Consider the following 22205-nt stretch of genomic DNA (forward strand, 5'->3'; position numbering starts at 1 on the left):
CCCGTCACGTACATATTCATAAGCAGCTGCGCAAGCATGCAGCTCCACGCCAGGTCTGGCATGCACAGGAGCTCCGGGTCCCGCTGCCCCTGGCTAACAACTAGATGCTGTTATCCAGGCAGCCAGCGCGCGCTCCGAAGAAAGGGAAACATGAATTTTTGCATTAATGTGAATTTAACAGTGTTACAAAATTCTGCCCTCAAGATAAGAAGGAAACACTCCCTCCGAACTGAATCAGGTTTTCTCCCTAGAAAATGGGAGTAGAAGTAGGACTTTGCAAGTCAGATGTCCCAGTTGGCAACCTGTCGGTATCCAAACAAATGGTACAGGGAAACAGCCTTAATTCTCTTAAATTACAAAGACAACAGCTGCATTTTTTGCAAATTTACATGGAGCATACACGAGTAACCAGAGCTCACCTCTGCAGACCAGGGACTCTGCAGAGTTGATCTGGAACAATAAATAGTGAGACTTGGGATCCAGAGCAGAGTGGGGAGACAGATCCCATCTGCTAAAAGGTTACAAAAAAAGATTAAGAAAAGGATGTCTTTTCATTAACATCTCCTGCTAGACAGGAAATGAAGGCCCAGTGCCTGCATCACCCACGCACTGCAGTGGGATAGCTGATATATCCAGCTCCTCGAGGATCTCGCTTCAAGAATCTACTTTCTAGCTCTTCCAGGAATGGAACGTAAATCTGGAGGCTGGCAAGCAAAAAACTCTAGGCTTAACCAGCAAAAAACAACTATTAAGAAGACAATAAGATTTTGTGGCTGTAAAAAGATGTCAGAGAATCCAACTGAAAGAAAGCAGAAGCAGGGTTAAAGCTGCCCAGGCAGAACCATTTATTGCATCAAGCATGAAGAGCAAGGGCAGATGTGTCCAGCCAGGCTCCAGGTGCGGAAAAACCCCTTAAGCAATATATTGTGATTTTGAGGAGGATGACAGATTTGGACCAAAGCACGGTCCGACGTTCAAGATATTAAATAAAAACAACCAAAAAAATGTATTTAAATCAAACTTGAGTGAATATTTGTCACTGCTCTAAAATACCTCTTCCTGCTACAGCTTGTACCATGCAGTCTCAACAATCTCTCATTGCACATTTCCTGTGAGATGAAGATACAAGCAGATTAATAGCACAGCTTCTGAGTAAACACAGCTTGGCACCAAACCCATCATTAAGAGACAGAATTATTTTATTTTCCCATAGAAAAGAAGTACTGGTATCACTGTCAGATATATAATAGTAGAACCACAGAAGGGGTGGCTGGGGAGGGACCTCTGGATGTCACTTAGTCCTCCCATAGAAAGCCAAATGTCACCAGGGCTTGACTGTGTCAGCAGTGCCTCCATCTAGACAACTCCTGAAAACATTCAAGCTTTCCAAGTGACCTGTCCCAGCATTGCACTACCCTCCTGGGCAAAGAAACTGCCTTGCCCCCACACATCGCTAGTCTTGTGCTAGCAGTTCGTCCTCATACACATCTTTGCCTTCTTTATAACGTTCCAGAATGTCAACGCGCCTCAGTTTTAAGGGGCATTTACACTGCAGGAGCGTGAAACTTAATGTCTAAACCATAATCGCAGATACTTGTGGTATACAGGGGTTTGTAATGGGACACTGAGCCACTGAGAAATTAAATTATTATCCTAAAAGGTCACAGCATTTTACAGAAGCAGGACCCTGACACTTCAGTGGCCAAGTCCCTAACTGCAGCCATATAAACTCCATTAACACCAATCAACACAGACAGAAAATCTGTATGAGGACTATTTGCTAAATATTTGGTAGCTACTTGTCTTTCGCATAACCTTTATAAATATTAGCTGAGACCCCCAAAGGAGTCAGTAGATATTATTGTTTTTACTCAATGGAAGGGGAAGCAGTTGCAAAAAGATTAAATGACTCATGAGACCTCGAGCAGTGAACACGCAGCAGTGACTAACTGGACCACGGCCTTTCTCAGTGCAGTGGCCCCGGCCCCTTTTATTTGGGCTCAATAGCACGATATTCAGCCCGGAAACTGGTTCGGTGATCCTTAACATTTTCATGAAATTCTATTTCAGCTTGGCTTCCTGTTGACTGCCAGAAGAATTGTTGCTTCCCATGGAACACCATCGTCTTCATGGTGTTTATGTCACGGACCTGCATAAAGAAAGACCAAACTATCATATCATAGCAGCCTACAGGGGAAGTACTCACAAAATACCAGGGACTTGCAAATTGGTCGCTCAGAGCAAAAGCTGCCCTATACAAAGGTTAGAAGAAATACAATAGATATCAGTAGTGCTCATTCACCTCTACATTTACATAACAGAGATCAGAGTTTGACCTTCTAGGATCTGTGATTGAACTTTGCATCTGGATGGAAATCTCTAATGAGGAGATGGATCCGTTCCCATCCAAATCATCCCCTGTAGGTCTCTGACTCACCAGGATGTAATTAAAATGTGTTTGGTTGCTCTCATTGCCCAGGTCAATATATAGGGCGCGGATAGCTATGCGATGCTGAGGAGCCACGTTGATGAAGGTCCGACACACTACTTCTTGCCTTTGATCAGGCAATTGCACAGGATTCACTATTTCGCCTTGGGGACCAAACAGCTGCTTGTCACAGTCTGAGAGGGGGAAAGGGAGCAGAAAAGAAAATGATTTAGAGAAGTGTCCAGCATCTCCAAGAAAGAAATCATTTAAATTAAACACAGGCAGAAAAGTTTCTCTAAGGATTTTCGTCTGGGAACCTCCAAGCACCAGCAAACACCTGCAGGGGGCTTGCCTTGAAAACGGAGGGCTAGTCCACAAATAATATAAATTCCAACGCTCCTCAATAAGGGGCTTCTCAGCTGCTAAAAATGAAGCAAGGTTTCCATAGATTTCCATAGGAAACCATGATCCATGGAACAATGTGGGCCTTGCCATGTGTGCCTTAATCTAAAGCAATAGCAAAGCTTTCAGTAAGGTACCTTGGTAATATTTTTTAGTTGCAGTTCTGCTGTTGTACTGAAGAATGACCCCATTTCCTGGCAGCAAAACACGCTGTTTCACAATCAGCGTGTTCGTTCTGGAATTTATCAGTGACAAAGGGAGGTTCCTGCAGCCTGTCCGCCACATCATTCGCCCAGAAAACAGCACCACCTCACCTGGAATGGATGAGCACAGGGACTAGAAACACTTTTACTTTAAGTAAAAGACCACAATCTATCTTACATAGGTCTGGAATCAAGTAATTTCTGCATCTTGTCCCTATCTTATAAAAATCTGTCATGAAAGCAGTCCAGTTAACTAATCTATCCATACCGATTCCAGCTAGAGGGTATACCACAGACAGAGTTTATAACAGGCCAAAGCAAGCAGCTTCTTTAACCCCGTAAACTCCTTTCATCTCAGATCTATCAATAAAATAGGTAAGAAACTATTATGTAGTGGAAGGAAAGGCATCACCTTCATCAAGTCCCATCTGGCAACAGTTCGCTGGGACAGAAAAACTTGTAAAATGGTTTCAGAGATTACACAGGCCGCAAGGCAGCAAGAACCTTTCAAGGGCACCAAAAGCACATGGGCAAAGACGTGCGGGCTTCCCAAAGGGCCAGGCTGGTCCCCAGCATGCCCTGGGCAGTACCTGCACTGCAGTTGAGGGAGCTCTCCAGGATGCTGACTGTTATCTCCTCCCTGAGAGGACGTCCGATGGCCACAGTGCAGTCGCTGCTCTCTACACCCGTCATGTTGATGACCCCGGTGGCATTGAGAAAGAGCTTTCCACAGACATCTGTACAGCAGAGACAGATGAGAAACACACCCAGAAGGAACTACAGCTGCTTGAAAACAGCCCCCATTCTCTTCATGGCCTAATGAACAGACAAGTGCACACTTTCTGGGTAAAGCCCAGGAAGAGTCAGCCACTGCCCCAAGGAGTCCCAAGCCAGAAGAGCTTTGGGAAGCCCAAGGAAGGGAGGCATTGTTCCTAGCTCAGATAGCATGGACAGCTCATGGCACGCTGGAAGGAACAGCACGTTGTCCCTCCTAACCAGAAGTGTTCCCTCCCATGCTCCTGTTCCTGTATGGCAGCAGGGTCACCACAACCCAGCTGCACGCAGTAAGCACCTATCTCTACTTTTTGGAAGTGTCCTCCTCACCTCCACTGGTCTTCGTCTGTTCCTGAGGCACAGCTGGCACAGCAGATGGAGGAAGATCCAGGTCCTTGTATCTCACCTCTCTGGCAGTTGCAGGTGTTGTCAGACGCGAAGCTGGTGTCACTGTCTGCAGTTCTGCCCCAGGGGACCTGGTCCCACGGGGACCCACCACCTGCTCAGGACAGGGCCCTACGGAGCAGCCACGTACCACAATGGCCTTGGGGAAGTGCCTACAGAAGATGGGGTTCACGTGCTTACGGGTTAGCAGGTTGAGGCAGAAATCCTGCCGCGTCTGAATGCCATTCCCACATGAAGCTGAACACTGCAAAGAAAGAAACCCACAGGATTTTATACATGTGTTTCAGTTGGTATTTAGAAATAAATACATTTATTAGTTCAGGCATGATCTGGGGGGCTGATCTGTTGTTCACGGGTGCTGTCCTATCACCTGCCTTTTCTGTGCTCTAGTCTCATCAGCTATAAGATAGCCCACCTCCCAGGGGATCTTCCAAACTATATGTTTGAACTGCAGAACCACTTTCTAAAAACTCTGAAAAAAATCTGCATTCCAGAAGAAAACAAGCCCAAGACCATTTTTAAACTGGAGCCAAAACCTTAGCTGAGAAAGGTGGGAAGCAGACCTACAGCTGCTAAATGCAGGGCAGTGGAAAGGATGGAAAACATCCCTAGAAACAGTTTAGCATTTCTGTGGGAAGTAAATATACAAGGCAGCAGTGGTATTTCCCCCCTGTATGCTTTAGGGAAGTGAAGGGCTATAAAACCGCTGCACTAGACACCAAGTGCTGCATCTGAACAGGAGCAAATACCTCTGTCCACTCGCTGAAGCTCCATTCGTAAGAGCACATTCGGATGACACAGGGGACACTGGTAAGGGGCTTCTCTGCCACAGGACACAAACGGTCCTCCAGCAAAACTTCCTTGCCTTGGTGAATCTGCACACAGGTGACCAGCTGAACCATTAAGCCGAGCCCACAGCTGGAGGAACAGGGGCCAGCTGGGGTTACCTTCCATCTGGCAGAGGACATCGAGGAGAAAAATTAAGTTAGTGATGAATCCCCACCCTCTACTGTCTCTCACTGTAGAAAATGCACTACAACTCCCTCATCCTTCCCCCTTCTGCTTCTCAGCAGCTTTCTTCACCCCTCCACCTCACACGCTTTGCTGCCTACAGTGCTTAGAAGACAGCCTTTGAAACAAGGCTGTCCAGCCTGGAGCAGGTTTGGAGTTGGACCCAAGCAGAGGGTGTTGACATTTTGCAAGAAGCCCACAGACTCAAAATATACATTGAATATTACTCTGCATCCATTACAGTCTTCCCCAGGGTGACATACACAGGCTTAATCGCAAAAACAATCTTATCTCCCTCCAAAATACACACCACTGGTAACAGTCAGATCAGAAACCAAGCAGTATTTCATCCTGGGAGCGGCATCCTGTAGCACGTAAAAGAAGTTCAGATGCTGGTGACTTTCCAGTCCCACAGCAACTAGGGCAGGGCAAGCTCTGCCCCATTTATCAACGCCGAGCCATATGCTAGATCACACCGTACATGTTCATGGATGACCACTCTTCCCCAGTGCATGCTCTTGCAGCCCGTGTGGCTCAGCTCTAAATTACACAGCTCCTGCAGTCTGGGTGAGGCAAACTGTCACACTGAGTATCTGTCACAATCTCTTCGGCCTTCTCCCTGGCCTCCCTTGCACAACAGAGGACCTTGCGCATCACACCTCCTCCACAGCTTACACTGCATGAGCCCATTTTGTAATGCCACCTGGGAATAATGCAGCCATCAGTGAGTACCTCCAGCTGCCAACTGTCTTCACTGGATTGTAAATCCAACCAGTCTATGCAGTTACAACTGGAATTCTGTTAATGCATACATACACACTGGCTCATGTCTGAGAGATCAGCAGTCACCCCACTGACTGCAGTCTGCAATACCATAAATCCTAAGGAAAGTGCAATCAATTTCCTTCAGGTCTCAGAGCAGCTATGCCAGATTCTTAGAGCATTTGATTCCAGCTAATTTCCTTGATGCTATGTGGAAACTACAGCTGGCAAATGTGTCGCCACCTTTTGCAGTTATGGATTTGTTCCTACCTCCCCAGGGTAATAAGGCATCAAGAGGTTTTCAGTTTTCCCCTGGACTCAAACTCCAAAGGCTTCACTTAGTTCTGCTTGAGAATATACCATCCCAGGAAAGACTCTCAGTTAGTTTGCTCTGTATGGATCCATGCTGCTGCTTTTGCGGCTAGCTGTGCTTTCAAACCAGGAGAGAGGAAGATAACATCCTCAGGGTAGCTAGACCCTTATTTACCACATCCCTGGAGATAGAGAGGAAGGAAAGACCCATCGCTGGCTCATTGTCTCCTGGTAACTGCTTTACCTTGGTGGGCAGGGACTGAGATCACAGACTTCCATCCTGCTCTCTGGCTTTGGCACTGGATGACAGTTTTCTTCTTGGGTTTCTTCTTTGGTGTCAAAAGCCACACATACATATTGTAACTGAGTCTTACCTAGGAAGGGAAGCAGTCTTACTGCATGGCGTCCATGCAAGGGTTGAAAATAAGCCAAGCAGTGTCAGTCACATCTGTGCGTACAAAACAAGCAGTCTGCCCAGGCCCCAGGCACACTTACTGCACTCATCCCCTGCAACTCTGAAGCACAGCAGCAGCCAGCCAGCCCTCTAAACTATTCCCTGTCTGAGCCAGGCCCCCTTCCCTCTTCCAAACTCAAAAAAAATTGTGGCCACCTCCACACACGCACTTAGAGCTGTAGAGGGAAAACGACCAGGTCCCTGAGGTTCCTAGGCACTGAGCTCACACCTACAGCCAAGTAACATTTCCCTGCAGCACTGGAAGGTCTCACCTCTACCACAGGAGACGGAACACTCTCCAGCTAGAGGGCTCCAGACATACACGGTCTGATTTTCCAGTTGCATACGCCCAAGTGACTCCGAAGTCTGAAGTAAGTGTGCATCTTCCTCCTCAGGACAGAGCAAAAAGACCCAGACTGACATTGGCACCTGCTTTCCACACCGGTCCCGATCTAATGAAGCTGGGGGATACCTCCAGATCAAGCCTACAACATATTTGCTGTCACTGAAGAAAGAGGCACATTTAAACACTTTCTCCATTTTTGCAGAACATGTAAGTATCAAGAATAGCTAAGGACGTTCAACAGCCAATACCCCTCTTAATTCACACTACCTGAAGCGAGATACCTGAGACTGGAGATGCCTAGAGCGGTATCTTCCCCATATGTAAATGTACACCTGGCAGTGGTTCCCCAGTACGGATTTGGACAGTGGTCCTGTGCTGAGAAGCCCTCTTCCCTGCTAGCAATCCTCCCCACCATGTCAGAACCCCTCTGTTTGCCAGTGAGGTATTTTCTAGTGGACCAGGGGTTATTTCTGTTTCTGGTTATGTTGAACTCTGCAAGGAGGAATGAAGATGGAACAAAGTCACCAGCTGCCCTAAGCAAACCACCACTATGAGTTGATGAATCCAGCAGCATAGATTAAGAGGGACAGAGCTGTCTAAAGTGACAGGATGAACCTTTAACTAGGCAGATATCCTTGGTGTAAGCCACCCTCCCAGACTCCAGTAGTAAGGTGGTGGTTCTTAACTGGTAGCCTCCTGTGGATCACAAGTGCAAAGATCCCAGCGAGACTCCTGAAATAAGCCAAGCGAGTAAACTCACTTTGTTCCAGCCTAAAGGGCAGACATTAACCACACACGGCACAACAGAGAGGGGTTTTTCTTCTGCTGGGCACAAGCTGTCATCCACAACAGTCTCCAATCCATCACGAAACTGAACACAGGTCAGATTCTGCTGGGCAGCTCCAGTTCCACAGACAGCAGAGCATTCATCTATCTGAGATATCTTCCACCTATATGGGAAGTAATTGTATCACCCTATTTCTCATTTGGATCATGGAGGTTTATTACTCATACCACTGATTACAGAAACGGGTCATACAGAGTATTCGGCTTCTCTATTTCAAAAGCCTTGTCTGGATGTGACTGAGAGGACAACTGCTGGCAATGTGAGGCCTTGCACTGACAGCTCTCTAGGACTACGAGCACTTAAGCTAAAGAGCTATAGTTCACTGTGTAATCACCTTTTATTAAACACTAAAACATCTATGAGATCAACGTCTGGGCAGGCTTGGCTCTTGGTCCTCTTTCCAGTCTAATTAACACAAGGGTCTCCTCCAGAGTAAGACCAAATCTTTGTTGGCACAATCTTGGAAGGGATGTGAGCAGATGTCTTCTTCTGGCCAAGCCCTCAAAGTATTTTCATTTAGCAGATTACTGCGAAATATTGGAAGGACTGTCTCCCATTCATTCAGCCAACATCTCAATTACCTCATGGGACCAGGAAAGACAGAACATGGTTCGGGATCTTCCATGCCATTATAATTATCAAGAAACTACTTCATACCTCTCCTTTTTTTTCTACCTTGCACAATGCAAATGAGACTGCAGAGACTGGGTTAGCTGGCAGAGAAAGGCCAAGTGAAGCAAGAATTCAGCTGAGCTTCCAGAAACACCAACCTGTACAGGCATGGCTCCATAGCACAGGGCTTGTGCTCTGAAAGGGGCTGTGGGAGCTCCAGACACCACTGATCCTCTGTTATTTCATTCTTTGTCTGGTCAAAGCACACATGATCCACTGGTCGTGTCCCTGGGATACAAAAGGAAAAGGAAAGGGAGTTATAAACAAAGTGAACAGTTCACCCCTGTTACACTAGGAAGATGAAGTAATTTCACTTTACTCAAATCATCTGTGTAAGAAAACAGCAAATTTGGGAATACAGACTTTCTATAAACACACAACCCCCTTCTTCCTGATATAACTTTTCCTCAAGAGTTTTCAAGTGCCTTTCCAAGATGAACACCCCAGAAGATGAGAAGTTTGATTGATAATCCACCGCCAAAATGGAAGGATTGCTCTAAACTGGCCATTTACAAGAAGAAAGATATCAATCATAATTTGGTCCAAATTAGTTCTAATGATCTTGATGACTGACCGATGAGGGACAGGTTGCTGAAAATAAGCTCTAGCAATCAGCCATTTTTAACTGGCCTTCTGTAGAACTAATCATGTAATATCGTCACGCAGCCTTTGTACCCGGACAGCACCGTGCCAGTGTCCTCAAAGTGATCATTAATATCCCGAATGAGACTAGAGGTACTGGGAGAAAAACAGTCTTGCAGTGCCTGTGGCATGACAAGAAATGAAATATTCATGAACTACAGCTCTAAACAAGATTTTTAATAATAATGAACCTAACAGGTAAAGCGGGTGAAAATCCAAACTCAAAAGGCTTTAAAGAGTCTCCTTTGCAGTGAATGAGCTACCCTCAGAGACAGGCATTGCTGAATCTCAGAGTATGACCCCGAGAAGCAAACATCAAGAATCAATCAGCAACATTATCTTTTCACTATCCTCTTGTTTTCAAATAATGCCTATTGGTAAGGAGGGCATGAGCATCACTTTCAGCTCTCAAGATGCAACTTCAGCTCAGATTCTCAACTTTCTGTTATTTTAAGTGCCAGCTTTCTCTTTGTTTTTGTTTGTGATGGCATTAGCTGGGAGGCTCTAAAGCATTTTGAGTTCTTCACTTCAGGGTTTCAGCAATCAGTTCACCTGGTGAATCTGCTGGAGAAAAGCCCTCCAGACATAACTAGTCCTACAGACTGACTTCCATACATATTCATTAATGTATTTTCCACATCCTTGCCATAAAAGTCTTAGAGAGGCTTTCCAGTGTATCTGTGTTATCTGGTAAACAAGATGTCAGACCGTCTACCAGAGTGATCTGTTACAATCTGCATTATGATTTCTTCAGGGAGACAGAAAGGATTAGCCATGGCACAGGAATAGAATTCTAAGAAGGAAGTTTCATAATTAGCTCTGAGGCTTTAGCTAGACACTAGATACCACTTCGGTCTCAGACTTTTGATGTTTAGCCAACTTCAAGTTAAAGTCTTCAATAACTTTGAAAAATCTGAGAAAATTATTTAGTCTTAAAATTAAAAGTTCGGTTAAAACCTATTTAAAAATCCTCTTCACGATCAAACATTTTCACTGTCATTTTGATGATTCAGCTCATTTGCTGATTTGCTAATTTAATTCAAAAGCTGTACCACTCTTTTCTCTGGATCAGTTTAACACTGGCAACTGCAGCTCACTTTCAGCAATTTCCTTTTAAACTCAGTTCAGTTGTCTAATAAGTTCTAACCAAGTTATCTATCGCTGATGTGACATTTCTTTCACTCAGCCTAGAACAGCCCATGGAGTAGAGATCTGGGTGACTACCAGCCAAACTAGAAGTCTGCCCAGATCTCTGTAAAAAGTAGACGATTGAGTACTGCTGCCTCACCTTCCCCGCAGGTCACTGAACACGGCCCCTGCTGAGGAATCCACATATATGTCAGATTCTCTTTGGGGACAAAGTAGCTGAAGGTGATGTCCGGGTTGGTGGCATTGCCATATTCTTTTGCATACCTTCGATAGACCTGGTGAAGGAAAAAGTCGTGGTCAATGCACAGATTGACTCAGACTCATTTCACGGGACAGGGGTAAGAGAAGCTAGTCCCCCTTTTTTCCATCCAGTCCTGAGCCTCAATGCTTGCCAGGTGCAGTCAGAATACTCACCCTCTGAATTCTGTGCACAGGGCGCTGAAAAAAGGTTAAGCCGAGCAAAAGGTTTAACTCGGTATGCTTTTCCCCACACAAACATCCCCCAGACCTGCAGAAAGCCTGTAGGCAGTCAACCCTCAACCTTTCCAAAGACAAACAACACCATCGCTCTTAGTGAACACCATCTCCATCAGCCTTGGACACGAAGCCTACCACATCTGGATTCTGCACCGCAGCAGAGCTACACAAACTCAGCCTGGCCACTTCTGACTAGCCCCTTTCCAACACTGCTATTTTAATTTACCTGTATTTCAATTTCTTCTTGTGTCGGCCCATCCACATGGACTTCCTCCAGGCTTGGCAGGTTGTCCTTGGTGAGAAACACTTTGTATTTGATCTGGCTGTCCTCCAGAACCGACGGATAGGTGACATTCAGTGAGATTTTTCCTTTTCCAGCAACCACATACTCTCCTTTAACCTTCACAGCTAGAGGAGCAAAAGTAGCAGTGAGGTTAAGAGGTATGATGCGGTTACCAGGATCCCCTGGTGCTGGCAGCTACAGACTGCCCATTTGTTAGAAACCAGTTTTTGCTAAGTCAGGCATCCCAAAGAGCATGGCTTCTACCACTTCCCACTGGAGAACATCCCACAAACAAATTTCATCATCAAGGACTTTCCAAACAAATTCCATTTTCTTGTTTTTACAAGCTTGTTTTAGCCCTGCCTGTAGTCCCTCCTCTCCCTTTCATTCAACTCACCCAAATGTGTGAAGAGTGGTCTCTGATTGGTAACATGGACCAAGGTGGTATTATAAGGCAGGGACAGAAATGTAACGTACTCTGGAATGATGGAAAGAAAGAAAATGTGGTCATGTTCCATTACTGTACCTCTGTTTAAAAGGCTGGGATTACAGATAAAACCCCTCCTCACCTTACTGGGATGCTATCCATGGGAGGACAAGCCTTACAGGCAGCAACAAAGCTTAACTGCAGTCAGGGGTAATATAGCTAATATAAAAAGAGTAAGGACACAACAGTGATGGCCACTAAATCCACACTGACCTTAGCTCTGTCAGCTTGGCTTGAACACAGTGACGGTGAATACAGCAAACAAAACTGAACTGAATTCTGTGCCTGTTCCCATCTTTCTTTTGTTCTTTTTATGTTCTCTGCTTTTATCTATACGTAATACTGCAAGAGCCAGATCAGTTCCCAAATAGATGTTTAACATCTCAGGAAGCATCTGACACAGCCCCCAGCTCCCAGTATTTGCTGGACTTCCCAAATGGCCACATTTCTGGTCTGTGTCCAAAGAACTATGACCAAAAAAGTCGCTCTGCCTACACAACCGCTGCCTCCCCGCTACAGATCTTAGCTGCCTTCTCTGTTGACTACCCAAACTCCGTCGCCATATCCTCCATAAAATAAAATCAAGCAGAAGCAGAAACAAGAAGTCACATGCAGAAGATTATGAACACTGAATACACATACAAATATGTGGCATACAAATGGTACCATAATACTGAGCCTGACGGGGAGGATACACACCTTTAGCTTTTCCTTCTGTGTAAGATCCACTCACTTTGGTGCAAGTGGTATTATCACCCCCACAGACCTTGCAAGAGTCCATCATCTTCTTGGAGTCCATCCGGCCATCGCACCCAAATGCCTGAGCAAAGGGGAGAGTCTGTCAAGACCTGCCTATTCTAAGAAGAAAACAGCGAATTAAAGCAACTTTGCCTGAATTCCTGAAACTGCCTTTTTCATTTGTAATTCGAATTTAAGAGACAATATAGACAAAGGTGGATTTGGACCTAGATCCACCACTGTACAGCATTATGCAAAGTCAGGGACTGGAAAGTTTTAGCTGAGAGCACAAGTTTCATTAATTGTGTGACATTTTCTTTCCCATAAGCAGCAGCCCAGAAAGATTTCTCCTGTGACCTAAAAGAAAGGCTCTTCACTCCCTCTCTTCTACAAACTCTTTCTGGAGGAGGGAGGAAAAAATAAAAAATCCAAGGAGAATAGTAAATATGAACAGCAGGTTCTAAAGGAATATTTTGCTCCCCAAACCCAAACCTAGCTCACATCCTTCAGCCTGGCCTTCAATCCCATGGAGCTCAGAAAAGAGATTCTATCGTCATTCCCATGAACTAGACTAATTTACACAAAGCTACAGGAGGATCTCAGCAGGCTTAGCAGCGGAACATGTGCAACTGCTGAATTTATGCTAGAGGCACGGATCCCAGGCTTTGGATGCTGCCATAACATACATATTTATCACTGTCACCAACAGAAGAGCAGAAATCAGAATAGATTATGCCTACACCCTCTGCTGTTCATTAGGTGGAAACGCATTACAAAACATCGTGAACACAAGGATAATGAGAAAACCATAAAATTTTAAAAGTGTATTCTGGGAATGTAAAGAAACAACAGAAAACATACAACCGGGTCAGCATGGAGCAGTTACTAAAATGCAGACAGCGCGGGGGAGTTATATTCAAGTTCATCACAAAAGAATGCCTTTCTCACATCCAATCCAGAAAAAAAAAAGTTATACTTCAGTGTTGCAGTATCACTAATCAAAAATCAATTTGTCAGCTTACGATTCCCTGGTTTTCCCCCTTATTTTGCCACTGACTCGGTATGTTCAAGCCGTGTAACTTTTCTCCAACAGTCAGTGTTTTATAGGGCCATTTATGCCATGCACACCGGACAGCTGCTGGTGTCTCCTCACCAACGCATAAACCAATTGCTGTTTGCATTAGGGATGAATAGCCTTACGTACTTACTGCACAATTAGCAGAATGTCTTATCTAGAGGGCATTGGCATTGGAGGCACGGAGAGAACAGTAGACTTCTTGGACTCCATCCAATAAGCTAAGAACAAAATTCTCTTCTTCCGAGCAGAGCTCACTCTGTTGTTTGGGACACTGTGTTTTTTATCCCTGCTCCTAAAAAACTGACCCCTTTGGGGCAGGCTACGTGTCAGAGGTTCACCTGGATTCCCCAGTCACTTACTCTGCAGCTTCCCGTTACACAGAGATTGAAAGCCCCATGGCGCTGAGAGTCATCCTGCTCACATCTGGTTCCATCTATGAAACCGTCTTCGCGGCTTACCATGAATTCTTTTTCAACAGCCCTGCACATGTGCTTGCATAGCATGTCCCCTGGAGGAGGCAGATGGAAGAAGAACGGAGTTACTCCTTTCTGACCAACAAGCAATGGGAAGAAGTCAAAAGTATCTGACAGAAAGAGTATCCATGTTTCATGTGAAAACTAAAACAATCAGTGAAACGGCCTTTTGACTTCAAAGTACGGGCAGGTCCATGAGTGCTCCCCTTCACAAAGAAACCATGGTTTCTGTCTTTCCTCACCTTTGGCAAAGCCAACAGCAGAAGTCCAGGTATAAAAGGATGGCGCTTCTACAGTGAGATACAGCGGCTTTAAATTTGTTGCTGCACATTGTTCAGCCATAAAGTCCTGCTGGGTCATCAAACAGGCCTATATCCCAGAGAGAATTGTGTGGGTAATGAAAGGAAATTACTGAGCACAGAATCCCAAGCAGCATTTTACCCACTAGCTAAAGGCAGAATGCAGCGGCTGGTAAGTAAAACACCAAAACAACTGCAACTAAAGAAAACCACTTCAAAGGCTGCGGGATATGCAGAGAATTGTGTTTGGAAGCTGATATATTTGCTATTTATACAAAATAAATGGATAAGGAAAATAGGAACAATACAAGAATGTCCCTTTGAAGAAAACTATCATTAAGTGAATCACTATTTTCTCAGCGTCTGTCCTGCTGTGAAGGCATAGAGAAAATGCTTCATTACATGTGAACAATGCTATAAAATAATACTGCTGTCTTCAGATACAGTGGAACAGATACCTCTCCTCTTGTCAGATAGATGGAGGCTGTATGCCGGATCTTTAGTCCTTCCCAGAGCAGTCAGCTGTAAGAAGTCAAGTCCCAAGCGATACAGCTCTCAAAGGGTTAAACAGCGTTAAGAAAAAAGCTCAGAAGATGCGATGAGCTCTATTACCTGAGTATTGCACATCTCCACTTGGATGCTGGCGCCATGGCATTCCTGCCCCCCAAAAGCAGGCCTGGAAATGACAGAACTCCTCATCAGAGGCAGGCTTGTCACAAGCAAAGAGCAAGACTCTTGCTCTTGCTCTTGCTCTTTCAAGACCCCATGGCCCTGAATCGGCTAAAAGGCTCTGCAAACTCCCCAGCTCCCCACCTCTTACCTGGGGTTGTTACAGAACCGCTGCCTTATCGCAACTCCACCTCCGCAGCTGCGGGAGCAGGAGGAGAAGGGGCTCCAGACGGACCACTGCCCATGGACTACGGCCATGGGGTTCAGTTCTTCCAGAGAGCTGCACTGTCCCTTGGAGCACCACTAAGACCAAGAATATAGAAAACTGGCAGCAGCACCACAGTGCTCCCAGCAGGGCTGGGATCTACAAGGGTGGCACAAGTCCCCATCTTTTTGCAGGCCAGACTGTAACAGAGAATCCCAAGACGAAGCAGGCACCTTCCCACAAGAGCCTAGAAGAGTCCCATTCCTAATTATGACCTAACATGAGGTTGGGGTTAAAACAAAGAGCTGACAGGTCATTTCAAGTGGAAAGCAAAGCCTTTGAGGAGAGTCCAGGTATCAGGCTACGGAACTGCAAAGCAACTCTGGAGATACAGACAAGGTGGAAACACTAAGATCAGCTGGTACCAGCTTAACACTAGAGTGTCTGGCCTTAGCTCCCTGGCCAAGGCAGCGAGTGGCAGGTACCTTCCAGCCACCAACAATGTCTTGCTGTCTAATGAGCCCCACAGCATGCATGCCCACTTCTGATCATCAGATCAGCAGCCCCCTTACCTTATTGATTCCACACTCAGTACCATCCAAGAGGGGAACAAGAAGCCGAGTACAGCTGGATTTGTCTCCTGGTTGTACATGGCATGAGAGGACTTCACATATGTCCTGGTGTGACAAGAAAATCAGGGAGTTCAGGGAGTCAACACAGCGGTCCCAGAAGCTGCTCCATTTAAATGGTGCACGTCCCGGATGTTTGGTTTCCCCACAGCTACCCAACAATGCAGGCAAGTCCCTTCATTTCTCCTGCTACTGGGCAAAAGCTGTGGGCATGTCAAAAGACCATCATTGCCAGCTGTAATGCTAGAAAATGATCAACTGAAGCAACTAAAGTTTCACCCACCTTGGCGCTTCCTCATTAACAAAACATGTGCAGATGGCAGCTATTAGCCATGCTGCATCTCTCAGACATGGGGACTTGAGCAGTGGCGGGGAAGCTGAAGGAATCTAATGAACAAGAGCTCCCTAAGACAAGACCCTACGTAGGTGCAGCCAGCACCAGCACCGCCAGGCCCCTCTTTAGACAAAAGGCTCTGGGTACCGTGTAAACCTTAAAAGAATTATGTGGACGAAGGAGGTGATGGAGACAAGGGAAGCATTTTAAAAGCCTTTGAAGGTTTGTTCTTTGCCAAGAAATCTGTGGCAGGAAAGCACCTTCCATCCCTTTATAACAGAAAAATCCCCAGCTCCCCTTTCTTGAATCTTGGCTCCAGAACATTTCCCTGCCCATTGCCGCCCCTAGCAAGACAGACAAACTTTCTACCTACAACATTGCTGTCAGCAAAGGTGCATGCTGTGGCAACACTCCCAAAGGCTATTTTACATTGCTCATCTGCTCCATAGTACAAGCCAGGCTTCCATCCAGGGATGCTGTCGTCCATGTCCGGCAGGTCATTTAAGCAGTTTGTTTGGCCTGTGCTAATAGAAACATAAGAAATATCACTTTCCCAGCTGTGGGCAGAAAGGACAATGACATGTTTGCAAACTTGTGCTGAGTTTCATTCCGGGAGTTGGCTGTTGCTTTCCCAGACAACACATGCTTACTGTGGGCTGTGATGGATTTAGTTGCAGCAGCTGCCTGGAGATGCTCACAGTTCCCCGCTGCTGAAGTTATAACAGAAACCCATTCCTGTTCTTCACCCAGCCAGCTCACAGCCTACAACGCTTGTTTAAACCTAGATGCTCTGACATTTTAAATAAAATTTCCAGGGTGAGCTAGTGTCTGCAAAGTCCAACACAGCTCAGGCACGTTACTCACTAACCAAAGTAATTTCCAGCCACTTGAAGCAAAAACTGGATTTAACCTCAGCCACAGACACAAGTGCTAAGAAAGAACAAACCCCAAGCTCTTCACAGTTCCTCATTTTACAAGAATTTTATTCTATTTTATTCCTGGTCTTTCCCTGCTCTCTCCTAAGCTCCCCGCACAGGGAACCATTCCCACGCGGGCACACAGAACTCAACCACTCCCTTACCTGACAAAGGCCAGGAACTCTGCTCGGCTGCACTGCGACCAGGAGAGGTCGACGCTGTTGTGGTTTCCTGCTGATCCCATGATGTAACCGCTGCTGCTGCATTGATTCCCCTCGCCATCGTGGGGGATTCCAAGACTGTAACAGAAGCAGCACAGTCCCCCAAGGAGAAAAAACCCAGAGGTTGGGTTCCCTCCGAGCCTCCCTTCTCTAAGCAAGGACTGAGCTCCCTCTGCAGCTGATCCTTCTACTGTTATCACAAAGGTTTTCTCTCCTCTTTGCAGCTTCTAATCGTCACAGACCATGCAGGAATACAAGAAATGCAAGGAACTCTTTCCAAAAGTTTTGAATAATCTATGGGAAACTCCCCATTATGACAAGAGATCCTTTTCCTTCTTCAGAAACCCTTAAACTGGGGAATGTTTTTACCTGAATGAAACATACTGGGCTGCTCTGGGGCTCTCCTACTGACCTGTGCCCAATCTCATGGGCTATGGTGACTCCAAGGTCAAAGCCGGTGTCCTGGGTAATAACACAGCTCCAGAAGGAAGAGCAGACTCCACCTAACTGAGTCACTCCACGCAGCTCCTTGTTCCCATCAGGTAACTCCAGGTCAAATCTAAAGTAAGGGAGACAGATATAGAGGAAAAAGCAAAGAACAATTGCAGCTAATAAAGTCACGTCTAGACATTCAACTGACTTTATTGGCACCTTCCTGATCAAACTTTGCCAGCTACCTAACATTCCTTTTGACACACAAAGCTCCCTGGGGCAAGATAGTAGCAGCAGGGTCCCACAAATGCCCACTGTTCAAAATCTGTGGTGATTCCACATTAAACAATCCCCATGACCCCAGACAAGCAGAACAGAATAAAATGACCTAATGCTGCTTGCAAAGGACAGAGCAGTACCATCATCTCTTTGAAGAAAGAGCAACAAAACAAAGCCATTAAGCTCAAGAAAAGTTTGCCTTCAACAAATTTAGCCAAGGCAATTTAGAGCAAGGAGCCTGAAAGTCACACAAAATGTCTGAGTCAGAGTAGCACTAGAAATCTTCCATAAAAATCACCGGTGGGTTTTCACTTCCAGTTACTGTTCGACTTTTCTGCCCACAAAAAGCTGCAGTGGGTTTGGCTGTGCTGCTCTGAAAGAACACAATGTCTGCTCAAGTCTGGCTGGTCAGTGCTTGGGGAATATTCTGGTTCCTTCAGAAACTGAAGGAACAGCACCTCTGACTAACTGCATTACACTGAGGGCAGGAGAATCAACCCAATTCCAAAGACCAGAGTCTTTGGTGCCCAACTGCCGGAAGACCCAGCGCAAATCAGTGTCACTGTGCTAGCAGCTGGACACCATCAGCCCTGTTTCCAGTCCCTCCCAGGGCAGGGGAGCTTCAGCACCTGGTGACGTAGAGCACAATGTCAGCATGCTGGGGGTCAGAGTCATTCTGGGGGTTGACCTTCTTGCTCCACTCACAAACGCTGATCAGCGACGAGGTGATATTTGTTGTGATGTTTACCTCTGCCTAGAGCAAAGGCACATGTTTGCACACCTCATACAGCTTTTAGCAACCCCTTGGACAACACTTGAATGTAGTCCTCCCTGCTTACCTCTGGTTCTCTCAAAACAAGCATTTGCATAAGATGAACCCTGAAATGGGCACCCAGTGAGGCATCTCTCAGCAGCTCTGCCCCCTGTTAAGAGACAGAAAGGATTCAGTAAAGAAGGCACCTCAGTGACTCCCACTACCTGTTCTGAATCACAGGGCTGCATTCATTACAACGGTAACCTGGTAACATAAGGGGCAAATATAAAATCACCAGGAAGTACAACACTGAAATATGCACTACAAATGTAAATAAATCTGTCCACAGATGAGGACTGTTGTTAAGACTTGGCAGATGCTCTGAAGCAGAAAGAAAAATCTGCATGCAGAACTGTTTCATGGGGTAGGAGAGTGAATGCTAAAAACTTTTTTGCAATATACACACACAGAAAATGCATAAACAAATTCTTAATAACAGCAAAGGGAGACATTTAGAGAAATCTTGTAATAAAAATAAAATGTAAGATTAATTCAGTGGATCTTGTTCAATCTCACTGAAAGCAACAGGGACTGGATCAAGGCTCTGGTGGTAAAACTTGTGCTACTGTATCTGACACACAACAATATTAGTAATGGAATGAAGAGCTGCATTTTCTTCATGGCTTTAAGGCTACAACCCCAAAAGCTTCTAACATCTACTTTTCCTTGTGCAGCTCCTTGTACAAGGGAACGCTTGCCAGCCAGTGCCAAGAGAAGCAGAGAGGAACACCCTGCATATAAGCAGTGCTCCATTCTTGGAGCAGGCAACCACAAACGCCTCTGAAAGTGCGCTCACAGAGGTCCATCTGCCTGCAACACAGTGAGCCCTCACACTGGGACAGCAATCCAAACAGAAAGCTACTCACAATGTTCAGGTTGGCAAGAATATATCGCTCCGTGTCTTCTTTGTGGTACAAGTAAACATCTGGACCTGCTACGACCATCAGCTCCAGATGTTTGACAGCTCCCTCAGCCCTCTTCTGCAGACGAGGAGGAAACCGCCCTGCTGAACAGCACAAAGGGACACAGAGGTTTAAAATGCAAGGCAACATAAAAGGTCCTACAGATCCACTGCCTTTTCCTGAAAGTCTAGAATAATCCAGCTGGAAGACCACTCCTCCAGTTGCTTGCTCAGGTTTCCCACTTCTGTGGGTTTCTTTCACTTGCCAGCATCCTTAATAACACGCTTATGCTATCAAAATAACAAATACCTAAATGAAAACTTACTAGTTACATCTCAGTGAGGTGAGAAATGTCTATCAAGACTACTCATATATTTGTAGTTACAGATTTTTCCTCTGAGCTCACGCAAGCAACCCCACTACCAGGAGACAGCTTTTCCAAGCACAACAAGCAGGGCTTCCTCTCCATGTACGTTACCTCTCACTGTATTTTCCCCTCTTGTGGCACTTTTGAAGAGAATGTGGGATCTGGAGAAGCCGAGGTCCTTCAGCAGGGCAATATCTTTGCTTCTGACAGGCCTGATATGAATCTTTTCCTCATTTGCAATGACGACTCCTTGCTAAAGGAGATGAAATTCCATCTCTGAGTTATTCCAAAGTCATCTGCTCTCAGTGGAGAACTCTGTGCCATATCCTTCCTGTTTCTCCTCTGTAATGCTCAGATTTATTAAATGGATGGTTCACACATTTGCTGCATCAAGCTGCAAACCTACAAAGGCTGTAAATGCTTGTAAGAATAAGTTTGGTGCATACTCACCAGCTGCCCTTCGCAGTAAGTGACTCTACACTTAGCCCCGGGAGGCTGCAGTGCATTTCCACCTGCAAAGCAGTTGCCTGAGAATCGCTTCAGTAAGCTAAAGGAAGAGTTCACCACTTGATTGCTCACAAAGGAAGGGGAAAGGAGGGCATGGTCCTCTAGGAATTCAAAGGCATAGAGTTGTCCCCAGGCCTCAACGGAGCAATGTTGAATACGACAGGACATCAGCCCAATCTGTCCTTCTTTACAAGAGCAAGTTGGCTCAGCAACAACAAACTCAGGTACTGAAAGAAATGAAACAAGACCAGAATGAGGGAAACAGTTATGAGAAGTGATGATACACAGAAAACAAACGTACTCATCTATCTCCCTAGGAAAAAATACTCTTCAAATGACAATTGTGGCCTTCGGAGGTCATCATTTCAACAGCCAAAGAACTTCTATGCTTTCATGTGTTCCAAAGTGAGGATAATCTGATTGGGAACAGACAACAGCTCTGAAAGTAGCTCCTGATTTATTGGCGCTTTTGCTCTCTCAATAAGGAGAGCAGTTCATTTAACAACGGCTGAGACAGTTTTACTTCCTCAGACGTTAAGTATTACTTAGTGAGAATTATCATAATCCAGACAGAGACACTGGGATGAGCACTAGGTGAACTCACAAGTAGACAACATCCTTGCTTTAAGGATTTGAGAATTTAAAACATATCTTGATTCTGAACTACCAGCAGTCCAGACCCAGAATACTAGTCCCTCCACGTGTTTATTCTAAAAAAATTATCAAGTACATTTAAAGCTATTCTTAGTCTAAAGTTTCCCACTCAGAAGACCTGGATCTGTTAACGTAATAGAAAAATACCAATACAGGGAATGAGGACTGCAGGAGAAATGTGCAGAAAGGTTTATTATGTTTCCTTCAGCAGATTTTCAATACTGTCCCAGTTCTTCAACCGCTTTCACACTGAAACATGGATTGCCTCACTCAGTAATGTGACTCAGAAATGCTAAATGCTTGTCAGATCGGGGTTCGTTAATAAGTGTTCTTTGCATTATCAAATGGACAGGATTAGAAATAAACTGACAGACGTGTTCCAAAATGAAGAAGGAGCCCTGCATACCATCAGACGCTGAGCTGGTTCCAAAATAAGAGAAAACATCTCCCGCATCCAAAGCGCCGAGAAATTTCTGCAAGAAGAAGAATAGCTTTACATTTTTTTTAAGAAAAACGGACACAAGACTATCGCCTAACTGAGGCTAACCTGGAAGGAATGCCAGTGAACAACTCAACAAGTACCGGCGCCAAGTTCTCATGGCTTTATTTTGCACTAAGCATGGGCTGCACAACAGCCACCCAGAGGAAACAGCTTTATCTTCTTGATTAGTGAGGTTTGATGGATTTTGGCTTAGAACACATTGTGTTGTCTCTTCTTTTTTTTTCCTAGAAATAAAAAAAGGCTTCCTGGAAACTGCATTTTCTGGAGGTCAAACTCACCTCTTGGAAAGCCGACGGCCAGCAGAACCCCAAGGGGAGCATCACGAGCGCCCGGATCATCAAGCTGACAATCATGCTGGAGGAGTTGCAACCAGCACTGCGGAGCCAGCGCCAGCCCAGGGGTGATTAAGCCGAAGTTTGGCCCAAGGCATCACGTGGAGCGGAAGGGAAGAGTGCAGGGTTTAAACAAACAGGGGAGCTGATCCTCTGCAGAGAGGGGCAGTCGGGGGGAACGGCCTGCAGCCCGAGGCTT

At 45.6% G+C, this 22205-nt stretch overlaps 1 protein-coding gene across 4 annotated transcripts; it reads right to left on the bottom strand.

Moving 5' to 3' along the window:
- Window positions 1-1009: 1009 nt before the first annotated feature.
- On the bottom strand, window positions 1010-22107 carry ADAMTS13 (ADAM metallopeptidase with thrombospondin type 1 motif 13). 4 transcript variants are annotated; one of them, XM_064468726.1, is made up of 29 exons: window positions 21953-22107; window positions 21579-21645; window positions 20462-20745; window positions 20123-20264; window positions 19609-19745; window positions 18768-18851; window positions 18558-18682; window positions 17630-17776; window positions 17161-17295; window positions 16453-16603; window positions 15689-15793; window positions 15063-15214; window positions 14855-14918; window positions 14186-14312; window positions 13830-13978; window positions 12354-12474; window positions 11565-11645; window positions 11111-11292; window positions 10547-10682; window positions 8715-8844; window positions 7858-8047; window positions 7024-7141; window positions 6542-6671; window positions 4962-5166; window positions 4138-4456; window positions 3624-3770; window positions 2968-3144; window positions 2438-2622; window positions 1010-2149 (listed from the first exon to the last, which is right to left on the bottom strand). In XM_064468726.1, the coding sequence occupies exons 1-29, from the start codon at window positions 22025-22027 to the stop codon at window positions 1991-1993; spliced, it is 4224 nt and encodes a 1407-aa protein (XP_064324796.1). In that variant the 5' UTR covers window positions 22028-22107; the 3' UTR covers window positions 1010-1990. The 4 variants fall into 4 exon arrangements, with proteins under 4 accessions (XP_064324796.1, XP_064324797.1, XP_064324795.1 ...); XM_064468727.1 differs by having other exon boundaries at window positions 7024-7138; window positions 19609-19748; XM_064468725.1 differs by having other exon boundaries at window positions 19609-19748.
- Window positions 22108-22205: the final 98 nt, after the last annotated feature.

The sequence above is a fragment of the Phalacrocorax carbo genome, chromosome 18 (genome assembly GCF_963921805.1).
Source record: "Phalacrocorax carbo chromosome 18, bPhaCar2.1, whole genome shotgun sequence".
Classification (NCBI taxonomy): domain Eukaryota; kingdom Metazoa; phylum Chordata; class Aves; order Suliformes; family Phalacrocoracidae; genus Phalacrocorax; species Phalacrocorax carbo.

Excerpts from the sequence above, each read along its gene's own strand:
- ADAMTS13 (XM_064468725.1), bottom strand. The coding sequence starts at position 22,027 with ATGATTGTCAGCTTGATGATCCGGGCGCTCGTGATGCTCCCCTTGGGG. Across the intron at positions 15,215-15,688 it reads CTGAGTGTGGAATCAATAAG|TGGTGCTCCAAGGGACAGTG; the intron begins GTAAGGGGGCTG and ends TCTTGGTCTTAG. Across the intron at positions 3,145-3,623 it reads CTCCCTCAACTGCAGTGCAG|GTGAGGTGGTGCTGTTTTCT; the intron begins GTACTGCCCAGG and ends CATCCATTCCAG.